At 44.5% G+C, this 25,453-nt stretch overlaps 2 protein-coding genes across 8 annotated transcripts in view; both read left to right on the forward strand.

Moving 5' to 3' along the window:
* Positions 1 to 12,670, forward strand: part of HEATR6 (HEAT repeat containing 6) — a gene marked incomplete at its 5' end in the record, with an annotated part of 31,011 nt that extends 18,341 nt beyond the window's left edge. For 2 of the 3 annotated variants that reach the window (XM_080681488.1, XM_080681490.1), the window contains 9 exons: positions 115 to 470; positions 1,487 to 1,609; positions 2,217 to 2,303; positions 5,513 to 5,647; positions 6,645 to 6,767; positions 7,468 to 7,592; positions 8,755 to 8,851; positions 9,933 to 10,137; positions 11,213 to 12,670. In XM_080681488.1, the coding sequence (XP_080537614.1) occupies positions 115 to 470; positions 1,487 to 1,609; positions 2,217 to 2,303; positions 5,513 to 5,647; positions 6,645 to 6,767; positions 7,468 to 7,592; positions 8,755 to 8,851; positions 9,933 to 10,137; positions 11,213 to 11,754 (1,793 nt within the window). In that variant the 3' untranslated portion in view covers positions 11,755 to 12,670. The remainder of the gene's footprint in view (positions 1 to 114; positions 471 to 1,486; positions 1,610 to 2,216; positions 2,304 to 5,512; positions 5,648 to 6,644; positions 6,768 to 7,467; positions 7,593 to 8,754; positions 8,852 to 9,932; positions 10,138 to 11,212) is intronic. The other variant, XM_080681489.1, reaches the window with a different exon arrangement.
* A 4,834-nt stretch (positions 12,671 to 17,504) lies between these two features.
* The window catches only part of LRRC37A (leucine rich repeat containing 37A), a 33,053-nt gene continuing 25,104 nt past the window's right edge, over positions 17,505 to 25,453 (forward strand). For 2 of the 5 annotated variants that reach the window (XM_080681492.1, XM_080681494.1), the window contains exon 1: positions 17,505 to 17,809. Coding sequence is in view for 1 of the 5 variants with exons in the window: in XM_080681491.1 (XP_080537617.1) it covers positions 23,657 to 23,784 (128 nt within the window). In the remaining 4 variants the exon portion in view is untranslated. Of the gene's footprint in view, positions 17,880 to 23,653; positions 23,785 to 25,453 lie in introns of those variants that run through there. The other 3 variants (XM_080681493.1, XM_080681495.1, XM_080681491.1) reach the window with 3 other exon arrangements.

Raw genomic sequence — 25,453 nt, forward strand, 5'->3', positions numbered from 1 at the left:
AGCTAGTAAATAGGTCTGGTTTAATTAAATTCAGATTAAACAAGGAGGCCATAATTCTGTGTCCTTCTAACAGCTGTTCCCATAGTGATAGATTCTTACTGTTTCCTTTGACAGATGTTAATGTTCGTGTGTCAAGTCTTACACTCTTGGGAGCCATAGTATCCACTCACGCACCTTTACCTGAAGTTCAGCTACTTCTACAACAGCCCTGTTCTTCTGGACTCAGCAATAGCGATTCAGCAACTCCTCACCTCAGCCCCCTTGATTGGTGGAAGAAAGCCCCCTCAGGACCCTTTCTGGAAGAAGCATCAATTAGCTCACCAACGGGGTCTTCAGAGCCCTGCTGGCTCATTCGACTTTGCATTTCCACTGTTGTGCTGCCCAAGGAGGACTCCTGTTCAGGTAGCGATGCTGGCTGTGCAGCAGGAAGCACCTATATGCCGTCCCCCATGCGACTGGAGGCCTTACAGGTAGGAGGTGTCATTTCCTTGTCTCTGAAACGGAAGTTAATTATTCTTCCTTCACAGGGTGTGGGTGAGGAGTGAGTGAAAATATGTAAAGCTGAGCCGCGTGTCAGCTGTGTCAGTGGGAGTTGTATTGTAGATGTGAGTGCCTTGTTTATTGTTGCTTGTTTGTTAAGGTTGTTGGTGGCTTTGGCTGTGAAATGTCAGGTTCATTCATTTTCATTGCAAGCCATTTTAGTCACCTCAGGTATTATATGACAGATAGATATAATAATTATATAGTAATTCTGAAATAAATTATGTAGTTAATCTGTTTTTAAATATATCTTTATTGATTTCAAAGAGGAAGGGAGATGGAGAGATAGAAACATCATGATGAGAGAGAATCATTGATGGGCTGCCTCCTACACACCCCCTACTGGGGATCAAGCCCACAACCCAGGGATGTGCCCTTGACCGGAATCTAACCTGGGACCCTTCAGTCCACAGGCTGACACTCTATCCACTGAGCCAAACTGGCTGTGTAGTTAATCTTCTATCTGCTTAGAGACAACAAAATATAATTGCTCCCTCAAAGGAAGAAAACAACTCTAGATTAAAGTATTTGCTTTTTCTGTATTCAAGTATGATCTAAGACAGGTTTGGTCCTGGGGTCTTTATCTGCTTAATATTAAACATGTTTATTAATCTCTTTAACCTTTAACTTTTTTAGCCTTAGTTTCTTCAGCTGAAGTGTTAAATTAAGACCTACCTCAAAAAATTATACCCAGGCTTACTTAAATGCAATAATATTGATAACCTTAATGAAACATATTTTGTAAATTATAAAGCACTACAAAATTATATGATATAGTTCATTGATTTTAGCCATAAAATAAAGATTATGGTTGTTCTGCATTTCATTCAACACCATATTTCAACACTTGGTTAAGAGTGAGTGGTTTCTGAAATACTGAAATACTTTTCTGGGTATTGCAGCCCTGCATTCAGGGCTTGGAGTTCATGCTCTGTTCCCTTTGCAGGTGTTGGCTCATCTGGCAAAGGGCTACTTTTCAGTGGCTCAGGGCTACTTGATGGAGCTTGGAGAGGTGATTTGCAAGTGCATGGGGGAAGCAGATCCTTCTATTCAGCTTCATGGAGCAAAGGTGATTTTCATTAAAAGCCACATGCTCTTTTTCTTTTTTTCCGTTTATATTCTTCCTTCTGTTGCATGTTCATCAGAGGTTTCTTCAAGAGGTTTCTGGTAGGAAAGTCATACATTCCTCTATTTTCAGCTCACTCTATAAACCCAAAGAATTGATTTGGGAAGAAATTAACAATACAGTATATAGCTGGTGATTTTGCTTTGGAAAGAATGCCTCTGACATAGAAGTTACATAGAAAAGAAAGAAAATCAGTTGGAAATTATTTTTCCCCTTGATTTGAGGTAATCTTCACATGGAAGTAGTCTTTTACCTCCACAGTTCTAATACTTTGCTTTGATAACCTATTTCTTTTTTCTTTTCTTTTTTTAAATATATTTTATTGATTTTTTTACAGAGAGGAAGGGAGAGGGATAGAGAGTTAGAAACATCGATGAGAGAGAAACATCGGTCAGCTGCCTCCTGCACACTCCCCACTGGGTATGTGCCTGCAACCAAGGTACATGCCCTTGACTGGAATCGAACCTGGGACCCTTGAGTCCGCAGGCCGACGCTCTATCCACTGAGCCAAACCGGTTAGGGCAATAACCTATTTCTTTTATCTTCATAGCTTCTGGAAGAACTGGGTACAGGCTTAATACAACAGTACAAACCAGATTCTACCCTAGCACCTGAACAGAGAGTGCCCGTCACCTTGGTAAGTAGATGTCAATTCATAGATTCCTCTTTTCTTAGTGCTTCAGTCAGTTTACTTTTTAGGTTCAATTATAAAGTGGAGTGGATGTTTCTTCCGATGTCAAAACTTACGGTTTATTATCTTGGATAATGAGATACTAGGATAAATGGGTTTTATTTGCGTTTCAGTTTATTTGCAGTCCAGGATGTGGTAAGATTATGTGTAACCGCCCTACCCGGTTTGGCTCAGTGGATAGAGAGCGGCCTGAGGACTGAAGGGTCCCAGGTTCGATTCCGGTCAAGGGCATGTACCTTGGTTGTGGGCACATCCCCAGTAGGGGGTGTGCAGGAGGCAGCTGATCCATGTTTCTCTCTCATCGATGTTTCTCTCTATCCCTCTCCCTTCCTCTTTGTAAAAAATCAATAAAATATATTTTTAAAAAAAAAAGATTATGTGTAACCAATTATTAGCTGTGCAAAAACCAGTTATTTCTTTTGCACAAAATCTAGTTTGGTTACTCAGCCTGCCCAAGAGGCAGACTAGAATGGTGAGGAGAGCCTAGAATTTAGACTCAGAAGGCAAGAGATCAAATCTAGGGAGCACCACCTAATTATGTGCTTGTGAATATAGTTTCTTCATTTTATTTATTTTTTTAAAATATATTTTATTGATTTTTTACAGAGAGGAAGGGAGAGGGATAGAGAGTCAGAAACATCGATGAGAGAGAAACATCAATCAGCTGCCTCCCGCACACCTCCTACTGGGGATATGCCCGCAACCAAGGTACATGCCCTTGACCGGAATCGAACCTGGGACCCTTCAGTCCGCAGGCTGACGCTCTATCCACTGAGCCAAACCAGTTAGGGCTAGTTTCTTCATTTTAAAGAGGAACAAAAATCCTTAACTCATCGGGCTGTTGGAAGATTGAATGAAAGGCAAAGATGCTGACAAATAGTGGTGCTCAATGAATGCTAATCCCTCCCTGCCGCAGTCCCCTTCCTCACTCCAATTAAATTCTGGAGATCTTAGGTTGTGTCTGTTGCACCCACACTGTGCCAGTCAGTTCTTCTTTGGAGAAGGAACATGTGACCTCACAAAGAAAAAGGCTCCTACTTAGTGCCCAAAGCAAACTCAATGCAACAGTTTTCTCCCTCTACCCTCCTCATCCCGTTTATCCTTTTCCTTCACCGTTTCCATCATCCTTGCAGGGAATTAAGAATGTCTAGCCCTAGTCCCTTCCTTAGTCTGCTACTAAAGCTGAAATGTCACCATTTGCAGAGAGATCAGTTGAGTTTTGCTATCAGAGAGACCTGGGTTGGAATCTAAACTTCTCCCCTTGTTTGTCAAGTCACTGGGCAAGACTCTTAAGCTGTTCACATTCAAGTATTGTTTCATCTTTAAAAATGGGATATACTTTCTGTGTTATCTATTGTTGAGTAAGAAATTATCCTAAACTTGGCTTAAAACAGTATACATTTATTCCCTCGCATAGTTTCTCTGGGTCAGGAATTGAGAGCAGCTTAGCTCTGGGTGGTTGTGGCTCAGGTCTCTCTTGAGGTTGTTAATCAGGATGATGGCGGGGGTGCAGTCAACTGAGCTTGACAGGCGTGGAGGATCTTCCAAGGAGACGCACTCACTCACATGCCTAGCAAGTTAGTGCTGGCTATTGGGAGCAGGCTTCTCCCTTCCCCGCCACGAGGACCTCTCCAGAGGGCTGCTTGAGTGTTCTCTTCACTTAGAAGCTGGCTTTCCCCACAGCAAGTGAACAGAGAAGGAGACAGAGACAGAACTGCAGGTTTTTTATGACCCAGCCTCAGAAATTTCAGCGTCATTACCACACCATCCTATTGGTTACACAGGTCAGCCCCAGTCAGTGTGGGAGGGGACTGCCTTTTAATCGTTAGGCGGCGAGGATCACCGTGGGCCATCTTGGAGGTTGGCAACCACAGCTGTCCACATTCTCCTGGTTTGGGCTGGGGAAGGCCCACACTGGGTTTCCAGGAGCTAGGATTGTGGGGAGGACAGAACTGGTGCACAGGATACATGGCAACACTTAGGACTAAATCTGTGGGGCAGAAAGTGAGACACCGAAACTCCAGACAGATGTGCAAAGTGAAAGCCAGGGTTTTTATAAAGCATGGGAAGGAAATTGGAAAGGTACTCTTCAGATGCCTACCTTGAGGGACTTTGAAATGAAATGATTCTGCAAAATGCTTAAACAGAGCCTACTGCTCAATTGCAGAGTCCACCATGCACCAAGCACTATGCTAGGAATTTTGTACATGGTATCATATTTTCTTTTCTTTCTTTTTTAAAAAAAAATATTTTTTTATTGATTTCAGAGAGGAAGGGAGAGGGAGAGAGAGATAGAAACATCAATGATGAGAGAGACTCATTGATGGGCTGCCTCCTGCACGCCCCCTACTGGGGATCGAGCCCGCAACCCGGGCATGTGCCCTTGACCAGAATCGAACCCGGGACCCTTTAGTCCACAGGCCGATGCTCTGTCCACTGAGCCAAACTGGCTAGGGCCACAGTATCATTTTCTTACCACACAAACTCTGCCAGGTAGATGTCTTTGCCCTGCTTTACTGTTGAGGAACCAGAGTGTAGGTTTAGTGACTCGCCCAAGGTTGCAGAGACAGGAAGCCGTGGCTGAAGGACTCGACCGCAGCTCTGCCTCTGGCTTACGGTCCAGAGGCGACTCTGGGACCCTGATCTCTGTGCCCCTGAGGAATCTGGTTGAAAGAGCTCTACCTGGGTGTCAGTGATCTGGATTTTAGTCCAGCTCTGCTGCCCTCTATCAAGGTACATTATTTCTTTGTGCCTAAGTTTCCTTGTGCGAATATGGAGATAATGATATATACTCCATTTAGTTGTGCTGAGGGTTAAAATGAGTTGATATATGTAAAGTACTTAGAACAGTGCCTGGCACATCATAAACTCTCTGAAGAACATTCGCTGGTACTGCTACTGTTGTTACTGTCACCGTCATCTTCACCCTTCTCATTATTATCTCTGTGCTGCTTAACTCTAGCAAACTGTAGTTTCCTAGTTATTAAAGTTGATGATTCAATTCATTGGTTTTTAAAGTTCTAATGAAAGCATTTGTAAACAGCTACCATGGGAAGGAAAAACGTTTCAGTACTAAGGTCACTGGTGGTAGTCTTGGTGGCGAGCTGGTCCCACTGTTGCGCTTGGGCTGCGGTTCTAACTGTGCCCTGTTCCAGGTGGTGCTCTTCTGGACTATGATGCTGAGCGGCCCTTTACCCAGAGCCTTGCAGAATGCAGAGCACCCGACTCTGCAGGCGAGCGCCTGCGATGCCCTGTCTTCCATCCTGCCAGAAGCCTTCAGCAATCTGCGGGTAACGTCAGGAGTGGGTTCTCATCCTTAAATGGTGCCATCACAGCTCCAGTTTGATTTTGACTCTTTCTCATTTTGAAGCAGTTTTCCACATTATCTCTGAGGAAACGTGCTAATTCTACTTGAGTGTGGGGCGAGGGCAATGGGAAAACTTAAAACCTTCATGTCTCGGGAAAGCTTTTCCTCTCCGTGCTTAGAAGGCAGGGGTAGAAGTCATGTTGGTAGAGGCTTTGAGGCAGAGATTTCAGAACCATTTCAAATCCAAAAGTTAGAAAGACCTGGGTTTAAATTCTAGCTCTTCCATTTTCTGGCTCTTTGATTATCTTAACTTCTCTAAAACTGACTTTATCACCTATAAAATGGGAATTATGTGAGTAATAACATGAAGTATGTGAAAATACTTAGCTGGTGCCCAACCCACATGGTATTCAAACCATTCCTTTCCTTTAGTTCTCAATGGCATTTGCATCTGTTTTTACTTATATAAATTAACTTTAAAAATATATATATTTTTTTATTCAGAAAGGAAGGGAGAGGGAGAGAGAGATAGAAACATCAGTGATGAGAGAGAATCATTGATCAACTGCCTCCTGCATGCCCCCTACTGGGGATCGAGCCCACAACCCGGACATGTGCCTGCCCTTGACCGGAATCAAACTCAGGACCCTTAAGTCCACAGGCTGACGCTCTATCCACTGAGCCAAACTGGCTAGGGCTAAATTAGCTTTATAAAGAAGGCAGCTTTAATGAAGTAGGAGAATAAAATGACCTAATTCACAGAGTTGTAAAGGTTAAATGAGCACAGATGCTGTGTGTGCCCTGCACCCAGTCAGTGCTCAGATAATAACTGGATCTGACGTGAACCTTTGCTCTCTACCAAGGTAGCCTCAAGGTCTCGGTTGTGTTTAACTCCTGAATGTAAACTCAAACATAGATATATCACGGTCACTTGTCAAAGACCCGCTCCTGGTTATTTCATTCTCGATTTTCCTTTGCAGAGTGACTGGCAGATCCTGTGCATCACCGTGCTGCTTGGGCTGAACGACAGCAAGAACCGTTTAGTGAAAGCTGCAGCCTCGCGGGCCCTCGGAGTCTACGTGCTTTTTCCCTGTCTCAGGCAGGTCAGAGTGAGCCTGCATAGCTCTTCGGTGCCTCTTTTATAGTCCATATCAGTCCCTTTTTGTTGGTGGCTGTAGAGCTCTTAAGTTGGACAGTAAAGGAGATTAAACTGCTTTGTAATCCGGTTTCCTTAATCGCTACTAAAATCTGTTAATACCTATAGTTCATTTATTTTTAATTAGCACACTGACCAGGACCCTAGATGCCCAGTAAATGTCTAATGAATAATTGAAAAACAAATGAGATGAGGCATTACCATGTGATAGTAATAATTTAGAAGGCTGATGGAGTTTTTACTAAGAAGGAAATAAATTTCTCTTACTTGTGACATCTCACTAAATAAATAGGATGTGTTTTGGAAATCTATTCATTGTCAACATCATTTCTCAAGGTGGAAACCTATCCAGGCACAGAATTCATAGGTAACTCATAGGCCAGGGAATAAGATATTTGTGCTTAGGCTTCTCAGATGTGTGTGGCACATAGCAAAATCATGGGAGACCTTCCCCAGGGATTTTAATGAGTGTCCACATTGTAATATATACAAAGAACAGTAAATGGATTGAGTAAATGAATTTTGATTTCCAAATAGAAATTTGTGGTAAAGGTTTATTACTTTATCTGAAAATAAAATGAGAATTTCCAAGGTAGTAGTGTGAACTTCTAAAGTAACTACATCATTTTGTTTTGTTTATCTTATAGGATGTCATATTTGTTGCAGACACAGCAAATGCAATATTGATGTCACTTCAAGACAAGTCTCTGAATGTCCGGGCCAAAGCAGCCTGGTCCCTGGGCAACCTGACAGACACTCTGATTGTCAACATGTAGGTGACTCAGCTCATTTCCCCTGGGTAACTTCTGAGGCTGAGGTCCCTACTATAAAAACAATTAGCCACAATTTCTCCATATTATGTAGTCAGTCTTCCTGGCTTGTTTGTTTTATATTCCTTCAAGTAATGAGATTAGTAAGCTTAATATCTCTATATGTAAAAGCCTAAGCAACCATTGGACCATTGGACCATTCGACCGGTAGCTGTGATGCACACTGACCACCAGGGGGCAGATGCTCAACACATAGGCATGGAAACATGGAACAAACTGATGAATCTCAGAGGGAAGGGGGAAGGGGGAAGGGGGAAGGGAAGAGGGAGAAGCGGGAAGGGTGGGAAGAGATTAACCAAAGATCTTATATGCATACTAGAGGCCAGGTGCATGGATTTGTACACCAGTGTGGTCCCTCAGCCTGGCCTGTGGGGATCAGGCCGAAACCCACAGTCCAACATCCCCTGAGGGGTTCTAGATTGTGAAAGGGTGCAGGCCAGGCCGAGGGACCCCACCGGTGCACAAATCCATGCACCAGGCCTCTAGTATATGTATAAAAATACTATATGCTGGTAAGAAATATATCCAACATTACAGAAAATGTGGAAACACAAAACCTTTGTAATGGTTGCCCTACTTTTTAAACATCACATTTGCATGTTTTTTAAGTAATATAATCACAGGTTAAAAAATATCAAACAGTACAAAGGGATAGTCAGTGTGAGCCTTTCTCCTACCTTATCTCCTAGTTTCCCTCCCCAGAGGCAACTCGTTCCTCATACAATCATATACAAATTTAAAGTGTCCTGCTTTTTGTCGCTTAACTTTAACATATGTAAGCATTCTCCTGACTTCTGCTGATTTTTTATAGATCATTACTTACTATTGCACAGTCATCACCGTACAATGATTATTTAACCATTTCCCTATTTTGGACATTTACATTGTGTTAGGCTTTTGCATGAAATCTCCATTTAAGTTATTTCTACTGGTTACATTCCTAAATGTGGACCTTCTAGGTCAAAAGGTATAAACTATAAGTTCTCCGTATAAGCTGGACAGGTTTGTTAAGCTGTTTTCCGAAAGTTTTTATCGTTATACTAAGTGAATATATTTCAGTGGGTTTTCCTTTTTAACATGTTTTGCCTGCTTTGGGAGGAACAGGGAAACACCAGACCCCAGTTTCCAGGAAGAGTTCTCTGGCCTCCTGCTCTTGAAGATGTTGCGGTCAGCTATAGAAGCTTCCAAGGATAAAGACAAGGTAGACTCACAACAAAATCTAGTGTTTATCAGGTGGATACTTAGTGTATTATAGCTTCATTCCAACAGATAGACCCCTGTGTAAAGGAGAGTAAGCGTGTGTTCAGGGTATAAAGTGGCCCACTCCATACTTGTACAGTTTGTTTCTTATCTCCCATCTCATAAAAAACATCAGTGGCAAACAAAAAAACAAAAAGCATCAGTGCCATTTGTAATGCTACTCCATGATACGTCCATGTTTTAATCTAAGTCCATTTTTTCAAAAAATCTTTAAGTAGAATGGACAAGTCAGAAAGGTGAGCAGCCTTGGTTTTTAATATCCACTGTTTCTCTAATAAGTTTAAAAAGCATAATCCTGGGCTTTAGGATCAGGCAGACATGGTTCAAACCCTGGCTTGCCCTTTAGTGGCGGGTGGCCTTTGGTGCATTATTTAACTTCTGTGAAGGTCAGTTTCCTCATTCCTAACATGGAAATTGTTACGTATACCTCATTGGACTCTGAGATATCTAATCTTCAAGCACCTAGCACAGTACCTGGCCCATATCAAGTACTTAATTTAGTACAGTGGTTCTAAAAACCTGGGAAGCCCTACCTCAGACTAACTCAGTCCGAATTTCTGGTGTTAGGGCCTGGGAATTGGTTTTAAAAAAGAAAGCCCCAGATGATTCTAGTATGCTACAAAGAAAAAACTACTTTTCTCCAGTAGGAAAGTGTGGACTGGGATCATGAAACCAGCTTCTCCCCCAGCTCTGCTGCAAACCAGCAGTGTCCTCCTGCCCCAGGGCTCTCCCTATCATCTCTAACTCAAGGGAGATGGATATCTCTGAAGTGCAGTCTAACACTAAAAATGTCAGGGTGAGGAACCTCTGTAGAACCTCACATTTCTGATGGCTCCGAGTGTGAGCCATGCAAGACTCTGCAGAATTTTGAGAACTCTCACCTTTACGGGCTGCGTTTTCCATTGGCTCTCTTGCTTCAAGATGTCTAGGGCCTCCTGTGTTTTTTAAAGCTGAAATTATCCTTTCTGCAATACTATTTCTTTGGCAAAACAGGTTTCTAATGCTTTTACGTTTTATTCTAGGTAAAAAGTAATGCAGTCCGGGCCCTTGGAAATTTGCTTCATTTTCTACAACCATCTCATATAGAAAAACCCCAATTTGTTGAAATCATTGAGGAGTCTATCCAGGCCTTGATCTCTACTGTTCTGATTGAGGCTGCCATGAAAGTCCGATGGAATGCTTGTTATGCAATGGGAAATGTGTTTAAAAATCCTGCTCTTCCCTTAGGTAAGGAAGTTTTCCTCTGCTCTCTGGTGGAGGGCCTCTTGGGCCAGCATACACCATCTATATTGTTATTAAAGATGTTCATACATCACAGTATTAGAAAAAAATGGAAACATACTAAACATCCAAGTTTAGGGGAATTGTCTGAGATCAACCATGGTATAGTATATATTCATTGGGGTATTTTGTTGCCATATAAAATTATGTGTACAGCCTGGCTGGTGTGGCTCACTTGTTTCGGCATCATCCTGTGCACTGAAAGGTTGCCTGTTCAGTTCCTGGTTAGGGCACAAGTGCAAGTTGCAGCCTTGATCCTCAGTAGGGGGTGTGCAGAAGGCAGCCCACTGATGTTTCTCTTCCCCCTTCCCCTCTTTCTAAAAAATCAATTAAAAATATATATGTATAATATATATATTTTTATTAATCCTCACCCAAGGATATTTTTCCCCATTGATTTAGAGAGAATGGAAGGGAGGGAGAGAGACAGAAAGAGAAACATCAATATGAGAGAGAAACAACGATTGGTTGCCTCCCGCATGCACCCAAACCCGGGCCTGGGACCTAGCCTGCAACCCAGGTACATGCTCGTGACTGGAATCAAACTCAAGACCCTTCGGTCCCCAGACCAATGCTCTGACCACTGAGAAAAAATCACTAGGGCCAATTAAAACGCTTTTTTTTTTTAAGTACCAAAAAATGTGGCAGTAATTCTTAAAAAAAACACCCATAAACTGACAACTTGAGCACTAATGTATATGTTTCCTTCTGCACACCCCTCTCCCTCTCCCCCTATTGATTTCTTTTTTTTTTTTTTTTAATGTATTTTACTGATATTTTACAGAGAGGAAGGGAAAGGGATAGAGAATTAGAAACATCGATGAGAGAGAAACATCGATCAGCTGCCTCCTGCACACCTCTTACTGGGGATGTGCCCGCAACCAAGGTATGTGCCCTTGACCGGAATCGAACCTGGGACCTTTCAGTCCGCAGGCTGACGCTCTATCCACCGAGCCAAACCGGTTTCGGCCCCCTATTGATTTCTAAATCATCATTCCTTTTAATGACTGGGTTCTTCTAGGAACAGCTCCATGGACCTCTCAGGCCTACAATGCCCTGACATCGGTTGTGACATCATGCAAGAATTTCAAAGTGCGCATCAGATCTGCCACCGCCCTTTCCATCCCGGGCAAGAGAGAGCACTATGGGTCTGTTGACCAATACGCTCAGATCTGGAATGCATTGGTCACTGCCTTGCAGAAGAGTGAAGACACCACAGACTTCTTGGAATTCAAGTACTGTGCCAGCTTACGGACCCAAATCTGTCAGGCACTGGTTCACCTCTTGAGCTTGGCCAGTGCCTCAGACCTGCCTTGCATCAAAGAAACCCTTGAATTGAATGGAGACATGGTCCAGTCCTATTTCCTTCAGTTTTTAAAATCAGGAGCAGAGGGAGATGACACTGGAGCACCCCAAAGCCCACAGGAAAGAGACCAGATGGTCAGAACGGCCCTGCAGCACATCAGCAGTGTCCAGGCAGTGGCTGGCGACATAGCCAAAAGGGCCATCGTGGCCTTTTTAGACAATATCCTGACTGTTTATTTGGACTCATCTGGATCATAAGTAGCGCTCCTAGGATGAACGAATCGGTGAATATTCTACCATACTTTTCAGGGGTCAAGTGGTAACAGGAAGACCCGAGCTTGAGCATCAGATAGTCAGGATGTAATCTTGGGGGCGAAAGTAATCCATCCACTGTTTATTTAGAATGAGTTAGCAGCTAGTTAAATTTTTCTAGCCCTGGCCAAGTAGCTCAGTTGGTTAGAGCATCGTCCCCTTAAACCAGGGTTGCAGGTTCGGTCCTTGATTAGGGCACAAACAAGAAGCAACCAATGAATGCATAAATAAGTGGAACAACAAATCGATGTTTCTCTGTCTCTCCTTCCCTCCCTCTCCCTCTTTTCCTTCCTCTATAAAATCAATAAATTAAAAAAAAATTTTTTTTAATGTTTTCTAACAGGGCTCAGCCACTTTAGAGGCTGCATTGGCCATGGTCTGGGATATTGGAACCTCTGTCCCATGCAACCAGGAGCCAAGGAGTTGGGTTGTAGTGTGGGCTGAGCAAATTGGGGGTTGTGAAGGGTGTTAACGTCTCAGAAGTTTAACAACAACAAAAAAAAGCAAAAGGATTTAGAAATTTTATCTGTGGGAATTGTCTTCCTTTTGTAATAAACCAATGAAAAATGGTGTGTCTATAATCTTTTTTTTTCAAGTTGCACTTATAGAAAGCTGCACCGAACTCCCCAAGGGCCCACCCCAGAAGCCCCCTCCAAGCCTCCTGGAGGAAGAGGCTTGTTTTCTTGTCATTTTCATAAAAGTGAAAATGTGTCATGTATAGCTTATTCCTGGTTTTTTGGGCTTTCGCTGGTGGGTTTCTTGATAAAATATTGTAAAATATTTTATCAAGAAATATTTGGATGGTTTCATTTGATAAGTCACTCTAATATTCTGCTTATCCTGAATAAAATCGAATATTTTTCCTTTTAAGCCTTTTGTTTCTGTGAAGATTTCCAAGTCTGTGAAAACAGATGTTAGTGTTCGTATGCAGGGAAAGAGCAAAGGTAAGCACTTCTAGAAATTCCAATAGAAATTCCCCGAGTCTGGGTACGAGCTTCTGTCCTGATGGAATGCTGTCTGTCTTCTCACTGCACGTGGTGTGTGTGCACCAGGGACGGAGCTCCTCGCGGACACCGGGGCTTGTGCCTGAGGAAAGCTGCCATCGTTAAAGGAAGCCACGTAGAGAATAAAGAGATCCTATTTGATGAGAATCAGTAAAAAGTCTGGCTCTGATTCAGAATTCTAACTCAAGAATGCCAAATTCTAAACTTTTTTTGTATTTATAATCTTTTTTAACCCTAACCTAAGGATATGTTTTTATTGACTTTTTCGAGAGAGAGGGAGAGAGGGAAACATTGATGTTAGATAGAAATATTCATCAGTTGCCTCCTATACTCGCCTCTAAGTGGTATCAAACCCGAAACCTAGGTATGTGCCCTGACTGGGAATCAAACCCGCAACCTTTTGGTGTATGGGATGACACTCCAACCAGCAGAGCCACCCAGGTAGGGTTCTTTTTTTTTTTTTTTTTAAATTTAATAAATCTTTATTGTTCATATTATTACAATTGTTTCTCCTTTTTCCCCCCATAGCTCCCCTCCACCCGGTTCCCACCCCACCCTTTGCCCTTACCTCCACCCACACTGTCCTTATCCATAGGTGTACGATTTTTGTCCAGTCTCTTCTTGCACCCCCCATACCCCTTTCCCCCTGAGAATTATCGGTCCATTCCCTTTCTATGCCCCTGATTTTATTATATTCACCAGATTATTCTGTTCCTCAAATTTTTAATTCACTTGATTTTTAGGTTCACTTGTTGATAGATATGTATTTGTTGTTCATAATTTTTATCTTTACTTTTTTCTTCTTCCTCCTCTTAAAGAATACCTTTCAGCATTTCATATAATACTGGTTTGGTGGTGATGAACTCCTTCAGCTTTTTCTTATCTGTGAAGCTCTTTATCTGCCCTTCAATTCTGAATGATAGCTTTGCTGGGTAGAGTAATCTTGGTTGTAGGTTCTTGCTATTCATCACTTTGAAAATTTCTTGCCACTCCCTTCTGGGCTGCATAGTTTCTGTTGAGAAATCAGCTGACAGTCGTATGGGTGCTCCCTTGTAGGTAATTAACTGTTTTTCTCTTGCTGCTTTTAATATTCTCTCTTTGTCTTTTGCTCTTGGCATTTTAATTATGATGTGTCTTGGTGTGGTCCTCTTTGGATTCCTTTTGTTTGGGGTTCTGTGCGCTTCCTGGACTTGTAAGTCTATTTCTTTCACCAGGTGGGGGAAGTTTTCAGTCATTATTTCTTCCAATAGGTTTTCAGTATCTTGCTCTCTCTCTTCTTCTGGCACCCCCATAATTCTGATGTTGGTATGCTTAAAGTTGTCCCAGAGGCTTCTTACACTATCTTCAACTTTTTGAATTCTTTTTTCTTTTTTTTGCTTTTCCGGTTGAGTGTTTTTTGCTTCTTTGTATTTCAAATCTTTGACTTGATTCTCACGTTCCTCTAGTTTGCTGTTGGGTCTCTGTATAATATTTTTTATTTCAGTCAGTGTATGTTTAATTTCTAGTTGGTCCTTTTTCATATCTTCGAGGGTCTCGTTATATTTATCGGCCTTTTCTAGGATATTCTTGAAGAGCCTTATAACCGTGGTTTTGAATTCTATATCCAGTCGTTTGTTTTCCTCCATTTCTTTCGTTTGTGATGTGATTCTTTGATGCCGCATTTTCACTGCTTTGCTGAGTTGGTAGAGTAGCTTTGTGTGCTAGGTTTCCTATATGGCCCAGTGGGTCTGCCTCCCCAGTTAACCTGAGGTGGACACTCTTGGTGCACCCCTTTGTGGACTGTGAGTACAGCCTTGTTGTAGTTAAGTCTTGATTGTTGTTGGTATCACGGGGAGGAATTGACCTGCAGGCTAGTTGGCTGTGAGGATCAGCTGTGTCTACACTGGGAGATTTTCGGTGCTGGAGACAGCCTTATAGGATTAGCCTTGCCAGATTGCAAAAGCCTTTGTGCTCAGCTTGGAAAGGGGTGGAGTCTCAGGGCGGGGCAGACAGTCTTGGCTTCCTGTCAGCCCTGCCCTTGGGCGGGTCTCCAGACCTCTGCCTTCCGAGGTTCCCGAGTTTCCGCCTTACAGTCCAGATTTCCCCAGTAAGAGCGTGGGTCCCCAGGGGCTCGCCCGGATCTGCGGTTCAGTGCAGTCGGAACTGGGGTTCAGTGCAGTCAGGAGCCTCTGACTCCCCTCCACCAGGGATAGCCCGTGGCAACCTCCACAGTCAGTCTTTGTGTGCACTCACGCCTCCAGACCCCTGCCCCTGCCGCCGCGGCTCCCCTGAGTCTCCGAGTCTCCGTGTGCCTTTCTCTCTACCTGACAGTCCAAACTCCCCCTGTATGAGCCTGGGTCCACAGGGTTTCGCCTGGAACTGAGGTTCACTGCAGTCGGAACTGGGGTTCAGTGCAGTCGGGGGCTTCTTTCCCCCTTCTGCCAGAGAAAGCCAGCCAGGCACTCCGCCGCCCTTCCTCTCTGTGCGCGCGTGTCTCCATACCTCAGCTCTTTGCTGCTCCTTCTCCCTGAGATTTCCTCTTTCCTTCTAGTTGTAGAATTTCCACTCAGCCAGCTTTCCTGTGGTTCTGGATGGTGTCCGTTCTGTCTTTTAGTTGTAGTTTTGAAATTGTTGTGCGGGGCAGCAGTTTAGGTGCTTACCTATGCCGCCATCTTGGTTTCTCCCTCTAGGGTTCTTTTGATATTTTATTGTTTTTTAAATATATCTTTATTGATTTCAGAAAGGAAGGAAGAGAGAGAGAGGGATAGAAACATCAGTGATAGAATGATTGATTGGCTGCTTCCTGCATGCCCTCTACTGGGGATCAAGCCCACAACCCGGGCAGTGCCCTGACCAGGAATCGAACCATGACTTCCTGGTTCATAGGTCAGTGCTCAACCAGTGAGCCACACCAGCTGGGCAATTTCTAATCACTTTTAGAACTTGAGGAGGGCACACATTGTAACTCTTGTGGTATTAACCATGAAGCAGTTGTCCTAAGGTTATTACAAGGCAGACAGAAACTTCCCATAGAACACTGTGTAAGACTTCCTTGATTTTTATATTTGTACATGAATGCAGACCTGGAGCAGAACCTCACCATCTTTCCAACATCAGAGCTAAGTGAGTTATAGTTATTCACCCAGACTTCAGTTCATTAATACAGTGTAGGGCAGTGGTCGGCAAACTGCGGCTCGCGAACCACATGCGGCTCTTTGGCCCCTTGAGTGTGGCTCTTCCACAAAATGCCACGGCCTGGGCGAGTCTATTTTGAAGAAGTGGCGTTAGAAGAAGTTTAAATTTAAAAAATTTGGCTCTCAAAAGAAATTTTAATCATTGTACTGTTGATATTTGGCTCTGTTGACTAATGAGTTTACCGACCACTGGTGTAGGGGTTAAGAGCCTAGGCTTAAATCCTGGCTCTGCTGCTTTATGTGAAACGTCACTTAACCTCTCTTGTGCCTTAGTTTTCTCATCTGTAAAATGGGGATAATAGTTCTTACCTTATATGGATGTTATAACTATTAAATTTCATAGTACATAGAAAGTTCTTAGAACAGCTTCTGATACTCAATAAATGTTAAGATATTTATTTTCCTTGAATTTTCAGAACACTAGGCAGAAATACTGTCAGCACACTTCCTTGGTGACAAACAGCTGGATTCTCCTGACCACTTTTACGTGAGATGTTAGCTTGGAGGCCTCAGGAACCTGGATGCAGCAGTGTGGGAAAGGCGCCACCTCTTACCCTGCGGGAAACAGGCAAGGGAAAGGACTAGAAATGGGGGAGGCCACATGCTCAACAGGGAACAGTAACCACTTTCCTGGTTCTGCCCCATGCCCCATCCTTGAGGGCCAATCTCCAGAAAGTACAGGTCAAGTTTACACATGCTTTGGAATTATATCCGTTTTTAAAGGGCAGCTCTGCTGCTTGGTAACTATGTCCTTGGGCAAGTTATTTGACCTCTGATCTGTAAAGTGGGGATATGTACCTCATAGAGTTTCGGGAGGGCACAGAATATGTGGAAAGCATCTGGCTGGAAGCTGGCACAGATCAGGTGCTCAATAATAAATGGTGCCCTTGTTATACTTCTTGTTGGTATCCTCCCTGGGCTTGAATGTCTCCTCTTTATTTTTTTTAAGACATTTCATTGATTTTTTACAGAGAGAAAGAGAGTTAGAAACATCGATCAGCTGCCTCCTGCACACCTCCTACTGGGGATGTGCCCGCAACCAAACATGCTCTTGATCCGAATCGAACCTGGGACCTTTCAGTCCACAGGCCTGTACCCCCTGAGCCAAACCGGGTAGGGCGAATGTCTCCTTGTTAGAATAAGATCATTGGAGTGGATGTTGGGGAAGGAGCATCTGTCTGCTTCCAGTGCAGAAAGGGATCCTCGGCTCCAGGACACGAGGTCGTTATCTTAGGGTTGAGAGGCAGGAAGGAGGCCCTGCTGAGTTCGGCTCTGTCGGGGGCTCCGCCGACAGAGTCGGCTCCCCGGAGGCTTTCTATGCCTTGGATGCCGGGCACTTAGCGAAAGGCAGCGCCCCTAGATCGCGCCAACTGTGGCTGGGGTCCAGCCGGGCCGCGCGGGGGCGCCCCGGGCTTCCCACCCCTTCAGGGCTCCCCCTAGTGGCCGCCGGGGGCCTCGCTCCGTCTCAGGCTCGGCGGCGGCGCAGCTCACGTGACCGCGCTCGGGGCCTGCAGCCGCTGTCACTCAAAGAGAGAGAAACAAGATGGCGGCTGGGGCAATCCGCTGAGGGCCCAGTAATTCGGTGGGCGTTCTCCCTCCGTCGCCCCACCCCGCCCGACCGGGCCCGGGTGCCTTTCCACCCGCCCCGGCGCCCCCACCGCCACCTCTCTGCCCTCCGCTTCCCCTTCTCCCCGCCTCGGCTCCGGTGGGGCGGGCAGCACTAGCCCCCGCGGTCCCGCCCACGTTCAGACACGACTCCTCAGAAGGTTCCGCTCGCGGCACCGCGGCGGCAGCCGGGGCAGGTGGGCCGCTGCCCAGGCTGAGGTGAGGCCCAATGAAGTCGCCGCCGCGGCCCTCCCCCGCGGCCTTAAAAGGGAATTGAGGATTTAGACAGGTACACACCCCTGCTCTTCCACCCTCGCCCCGGTTTTAAAATTGCGGTGAGGACGTGGGTCAGTTTGGTTGCAGGGGAGCCTTTTCGGGTTCTGGGTTTGTTTTTATTCTTGAGCGCTGTTGGGCTCCTGCCACAGTTGCAGGTGAATGGCTGATTAAAAAGCAGAGGAAACCAAACAAAACCAAAACAAACGTGGTAATTCACCCGATTCGAAGTCATTGTGGTAAAACCCAAAACAAAAGTAAGAAATCGTAGGCACAGGCGTCTATTTGATCCCATTGCTTTGCCTGAGAAACGCGGTTTCGTGTCACCCGTTCCAGGAGATAGCGTGCAGTTAGTTGATCATGCAGACGCACTTTTTAAAATGAACTAAGTCACACGGCAAAATATTGGGGGGACTTATTAGAAAATGACTTTTCTTTTTATCCAATTTCAAAGGATAAAAGTCCTTCCTGGATCTGTAATAAATTTCTCCGTGGTGACTCCCCTCCAGTTTACTCGCAGAAGTTTCTCTAGGCTGGTGCTGAGGTGCATTTTTTTAACCACACAATTACTGTTTTGTGTTAATATGGTAGTTGCATGTTACTAAATTGTGCAAAAAGCATAACTTGTAGCAATACTCTACAAGAGTTTTTTTCTTTATGTGTTTTTTAAAAATATTTTTTTATTGATTTCAGAGAGAGAGAAACATAAATAAATGATGAAAGAGAATCATTGACCCTATTGGGGATCAAGCCAGCAACCAGGGCATGTGGCCTGACCAGGACTCCAGTGGTGACCTCTTGGTTCATGGGTCCACGCTCAACTACTGAGCTCTTTATATGCTTGTTAATCTGGATTAACTAAGAATCTCGTTTTAAGAGTACTTATATTTGAGAAAATGGGATCTATAAAAACTAAGGTGTGTCATTTGTTTTTTTAAAAAGAGACTAGGGTAGCCCTGGCCCTATACTTATTAGAGAAGTATCAGTATTAAGGCAAGTGTAACCCCACTTAGACTGTCCTAACAGCAAATGAAAAAAGTCACTTCTTATTCCCAGAATGAAAGACCCATAGAGACTGATTCACACTATCCCAGGGCATTTTGGCAGGGCAGTTCAGCTAACATTAACTTCTCTTTGAAGGCCTAGCAAATAATATTTAGGATTGTTAGCTGTGTATATGCTGAGTTAAATTACAATTTGTGGTTGGGTTTCCTTTTTTGTTTTATTTATTTACTAGAGGACCAATGCACGAAATATCAAATTTGTGCAAGGGGCTCGGCCCTCGCAGCCCCGGCTTTCTCTGGAAGGTCGTTCGGCGGTCCGGTCTAATTAGCATATTATGCTTTTATTATTATAGATCAGGGGTCCTCAAACTTTTTAAACAGGGGGCCAGTTCACTGTCCCTCAGACTGCTGGAGGGCCGGACTATAGTTTAAAAAAAAACTATGAACAAATTCCTATGCGCACTGCGGGCCCGGGACGAGTCGGCTGCTAAGCAGGACAGGCAGTGGCACCCGGCGGGCCAGATAAATGTCCTTGGCGGGTCGCAGTTTGAGGACACCTGTTATAGATTGTAATATATATTTTTTTATTGATTTCAGAGAGGGAGGAAGAGAGAGAGAGAGAGAGAGAGAGAAACACCAACAATGAGAGTGAATCATTGGTCACCTTCCTCCTGCATGCCTCCTAATGGGGATTGAGCCCACAGCCCGGGCATGTGCCCTGACTGGGAATCGAATTGTGACCTCCTGGTTCACAGGTCGACGCTCAACCACTGAGCTGCTCCACAGTTTAAAAAAAAAAAAACACATTGCATATTTATGTACTTACATGACATTTTGTTTTTCTTAACACTCAGTCGACCTTGTATATACTTGTCCTATCTTTATATGAAATTAAAGATTATATATGCTTATATTAATCTTATATAACCTGCATCTCCTAGCAAAGTGTCTTGCATGTAGCAGTAGCAGATGCCCATCAAAGATTGGTTGGATAAATGATTGTTAGTAGGTGAGAACTTGTAATAGAGCAGTGGTCGGCAAACTCATTAGTCAACAGAGCCAAATATCAACAGTACAACGATTGAAATTTCTTTTGAGAGCCAATTTTTTTAAACTTAAACTTCTTCTAAGAAACCCGTTTGGCTCAGTGGATAGAGCATCAGCCTGCAGACTGAAGGATCCCAGGTTCGATTCCGGTCAAGGGCATGTACCTTGGTTGCGGGCACATCCCTAATGGGAGGTGTGCAGGAGGCAGCTGATGGATGTTTCTCTCTCATTGATGTTTCTAACTCTCTATCTCTCTCCCTTCCTCTCTGTAAAAAATCAATAAAATATATTTAAAAAACAAAAAAAAACAAAAAACTTCTTCTAACGCCACTTCTTCAAAATAGACTCGCCCAGGCCGTGGTATTTTGTGGAAGAGCCACACTCAAGGGGCCAAAGAGCCACATGTGGCTCACGAGCCGCAGTTTGCTGACCACTGTAATAGATGAAGGTTTGATAATCTTCAGTGGGTGTTATAACTCTAAATATTTTGGATTTGGGAAACTAAAAATTGTTCTAATTACATTTTGATAGGCAATTTGACCAGTGAAAGTTTTTAGTAGCAGAGTGAGTGTGTTTTGAGCTGCTATTTCATATTGCTTCCCAGGCATTTTCCTTTCTTTATTGGATGTGGTGTTAACTTGTTGGATGCTTTACTTTTCAAACACATTATTTCTCAAGATTATGGTAAAAGTGCACGTCATAGTGACCGGTTATTTGGTTGGTTGGTTGTTCTGCCGTTTGGTCTATTTGCATATTAGGGTTTTATATATATATAGATAGAATAAACTTGCTTAATTAGACCTGCTTTCTGATTTAGCTAAACTTTTTCCAGCCCAGTGAAGCACCCCAACTTCTCTTTCAGGTAATTGTCAACAACACAGCAGTAAATATCAACACAAAGCAGATTATTATTGCAGGGAGAACAAAGGATAAAATATTTAACTGCAGCAGTGTTTGACTATATTCTGTGCAGTGACAAAACCTGAAGTCATTTTCAAGTTCCACCATTTCTTCTTTTCAGTTGGGTCAAGTTTCTAAACTTTCTAATGAAAAAAAAATAGGATTCTACCGAGTCTCCTATCTACCTACTCCAGAACTGTGAGGATCAAATAGGATGAGGCATGTGAAAATGCTTCACAAACATTTGGTTAAAGTGTAAAATGTTTGCACCTGGCTATAAAGCAAGTCATGTTCCTGGGCTGAAGAAACTCCAAGGAGGCTAGTTGCTAGGGAGAGGAAGCCAGGCATTGCTATGTGACTTCATTACCTGGCACCCACAGCGACCGTTTCCTGGCTGAACTGGGCTGTGGGTCACATTTTGCGCCATGGGGTTTTGGCACATTGGCTGCAATTTGGTGGGGTATCACTCCAGGGTGGTGGCAGGGCCTGTGTCCCACTTGGGGGAAGCTGAGTGTTGGTTTGTGGGTGCCAGGTCCGCGGTGCCGTTTCTTTTTAAATGGCCAGTGTGTGTCATGGCAGCTCCTGCGTTCAGCGTCTGCCCACTGGTGGTCAGTGTGCGTCATAGCTACCAGTTGGATGGTCGGATGGACACTTAGGGTTTTACGTATATAGATGCTGGCTTTAACACCTTATGTGTCTTCTCCTTCTTCTTCTTTATAAAGAGAGGAAGGGAGAGAGACCGAGAGAGAGAGAGAGAGAGAGAGAGAGAGAGAGAGAGAGAGAGAGAAACATCGATCTGACCAGCTGTCTTCACATAAGCCCCAACTAGGAACCAAACCCACAACCCCGGGCAGGCACCCTGACTGGGAATTGAACCTGCCACCTTTTGGTGAATTTTCCCATACCATTGTAAAGGGTGATTCACTTGGTTTCAGACCCTTTTCCCGAAATGAATTGCTCACCCTCCAAAACCCCACCTACAGAAATTTTGGAGACATCACTGATTCAGTGGTAGCCCCTGTCTAATAGAGTGGTAAATTAAGAATCAGACATGGATCCTAAGAATTTTGAGGAAATGGCAACATTTTAGAACTGTAAAGTGTCCTCCTCTCCACCACCCTAACTGCTGTTCATTGTAGGTCAGCTACTTTTCTTGGAAGCAGTATGGCCCAGAGGAGGAAGAATGTCTCTCGTATTTCAGCTTTGAGGAGTTCAGGTTGCTAGAACTGGACTAGCATTTCTGAATTTCCTGGGATGCCAGGCTCTGTGGATTCCTTGGGAAGCTCTGCAGCACCTCCCATCTTCCCACCTCATTTAAAACCCCTGCCCCCATCCCTGGGCTGCTGGAGTCTGGAGCCACCAAGGTCTACAGCTCAAATCCGGCCTCACTGTGAGGGGGAAGGGGAGGCTTAGTGGGAGGCTGTTATCCCCTCTGTAAGTGAAAAGAACTGCTTGGACCCTGGTGATTCTGGGAAAAGGCTCACTCTTCTGCAGTCACTCTCAGCCCAAGAGTGACAAAGGTTGTCTAAATAAAGGTTGGAACCTGAGGCGGGGGAGGGGTGTTTGGTTGCTAAGGGGCACATGCATGACACAGCTGTCAACTGTGACAAGGCTGCCAATTGTTCAGCTTCCGTCCAGTGCCTGGGTCACTCACTGTGCCCCACTCATCTGGATCACTCGTTGTGCCCTTACTCAGCTGGGTTGCACACTGTGACCCACTTCCCTGAGTCCCTCGTTGTGACCCACTCGCCTGGGTCGCTCGCTATGCCCTGGACCTCTGCTTGTCATGTCTGGGCTGCACCTCTGGGCCCCATGGCCCCTGTTTATGTGGCAGCTGTTGTGGCTGCTGGTCCAGGCAGCTCAGCCTTCAGAGTTGGCCCTGGACCCTGTCCTGCTGACCTCCATCCCCTCGGGCCCGACCGAGCCCTGGCCTTTGGATCAGCAAAACCCCCCACCTGAGCCTTCAAATGCCTTTAAAGAGGTTAAATCTCTATTACTCCAACAAGAAAACTTGGCTCTGCCTACAGAGGCCCCTGAGGAAGTGAAACATCCTCCAACCCTTCAGGAGGCCCCAGCTCAGCAAGCAGAAGCCACTTCAACCCAGGAGGAGACTTCAGCTCAGTTTCCACCCCAACAAGAGGCCTCAGCTCAGTCTGCAGTGTCCTCTGAGCCATTGAAACCTTTGTCAGTCCACCAGGGAATTCCAGGTCAGCATCCCATCCCCGCTGAAAATGTTGAATCTTCGATCCAGTGGAAGAGCTCACGTCTGCCTCAAGTGCCTCTTGCTGGTGTAGAACCTTCTCCAGTCCATCAGAAGGGTGGAGCTCAGCCTCCAAAATCCTCCATAGATGTTGTAGCTCAACCTTCTGTACATCATGAGGTGACAATCTCACCTCTAGGTTCGGGTGAAGCTCAGCATCCAGTGTTGTCCCATATTAATGTTAAAGATGTCGGTCTGGGGGTTTTGGTATCTCCAGAGTCCGCTAAGGAGATTGAACTATTTGTAACTGGGCAGGAGGTCTCAGATCATCCTCCAAAGTCCGCTGAGGAAGTCAAAGCTCCAACCCAGCAGGAGATCCCTCCAATGCCCCCTGAGAAGATAGACTCATCTCCATTGCAGCAGGAGACCCCAGCTCAGCCTACTTTGGATGCTACAGCCCTGCAGCAGACTACAGCTCCTCCAAAGCACCCTGAGGTGACACTTCCACATCCAGAGACTGTTCAGGCTCTGCAGCCAACCTTGACTGAAAGCACTGTTCTACCTTTGGACCTGGAAGTTCTAATAACTCAGCAACCAGAGTCATCTGAGACAGTTCCTCCAAACACTGAACAGAGTGCCACCATGAACATATGTGAGCTCTGTGCCTGCAATAATGGGACGCTGTCCTGTATTGGTCTCCGCCCAAATGAGAGGCTCCGCAGAGTGCCTGTGCCAGAGCCCAACACCTACAAGGGCACCTTCTCTGTCTTGTAAGAATTGCCTTTCCTCTTTTGTTCTCCGCATCCTACCTGACATGGCAGCCTTTTCCCTGAGGTCTTCCTTGGCTTTCCTCATCTTCTCCAACCCACATTGACTGACTTTCTGTTTTTATCTTTCTTTTGTCAACTATTTCCTATCTTCATTCTCCTTCTTACTGTTGTTTCCTCCTTCACCAGTCTTTTATTTTTTTTTTAAATATATTTTATTGATTTTTTTACAGAGAGGAAGAGAGAGGGATAGAGAGTTAGAAACATCGATGAGAGAGAAACATCGATCAGCTGCCTCCTGCACACCTCCCACTGGGTATGTGCCCGCAACCAAGGTACGTGCCCTTGACCGGAATCGAACCTGGGACCCTTCAGTCCACAGGCCAACGCTCTATCCACTGAGCCAAACCAGCTTCGGCCTTCACCAGTCTTTTAATTGCCATTTAATGGATATTTTTCCTTATCGATTTTTTAGTCCCATTATTTTATTCCTTATCCTCTACTTACCTCCCGCTTTTGCTCCATCCTCTTTACAGCAACATGGCTCTCTCCCCATCTCACTGGTAGTGATACAACAAAGCGGTTACGAGTAGAGATTCTAGAGCCAGAGTGACTAGATTTGAGCCCAGGTATGTCATTTATTAGTGTTGGGACTCAGTTTCCTCATCTGTAAAATGAAGATCATGATAGTTGCCATCTCATAGGATTGTTGTAAGAGTTAGATGAATTAATATATGTAAAGTACTTGTATCAGTGCCTAACATATATGTGTTAGCTATTATTATTATTAAATCCCTCAGTTATATCCAGAATTCATCTTTGCCTCCTGGCTTTCTATATATATACTATATACATATCACCCATTTTGTATCCAACCCAGGGCTAAGTACTGTGGGAGCCACAGAAGTGTGACATTGTCTATAGATGGTAGGTGGGAAGAAAGAGAATATGCATAAAAAAGGAGGTAACATATAATTAAGTACTAAAAGAGATACAGACCAGAGGTGCAATACTTCAGCAGAATCTATAGTCACTGGGGTGTGCAAGTCAGGAAAAGCTGTATGGATAAGTTAGAACATTAGCTGGGATTTCAAGGATGGCTCTGGTTTGTTAAATAGGGAAAAACTAATGAGTACAGTCTAGGCGGAGGCATGGCTGGAGGAATGATTAGGACTTAATAGACCAGTCTGGTTGTAAAGAATTGGTTTAGGCCGAAACCGGTTTGGCTCAGTGGATAGAGCGTCGGCTTGCGGACTGAAGGGTCCCGGGTTCGATTCCGGTCAAGGGCGTGTACCTTGGTTGCGGGCACATCCCCGGTGGGAGGTGTGCAGGAGGCAGCTGATCGATGTTTCTCTCTCATCGATGTTTCTAGCTCTCTATCCCTCTCCCTTCCTCTCTGTAAAATATCAATAAAATATATTTAAAAAAAAAAAGAATTGGTTTAGGAAGCAGTGAAAACTATGATTATGAAAAACCTTGGCTATCAGCTATAGGGGTTTGGAAGTTACACTGAGATAGGGAGAGCCACTGAAAGTTTTCAAGTGAGAGAGACAGATGATTAAAATAGGATTATTTTAGATTCCATGCGTAGAGCTATCTAGAAAGGAAAGCTTGATTCAGGGAGACCAAATAGAATGCGCTAGCAAATTCTAGGAGTAAAGTGGGAAGGCGC

This window comes from Plecotus auritus (genome assembly GCF_963455305.1).
Source record: "Plecotus auritus genome assembly, chromosome: 7".
NCBI classification, from domain to species: domain Eukaryota; kingdom Metazoa; phylum Chordata; class Mammalia; order Chiroptera; family Vespertilionidae; genus Plecotus; species Plecotus auritus.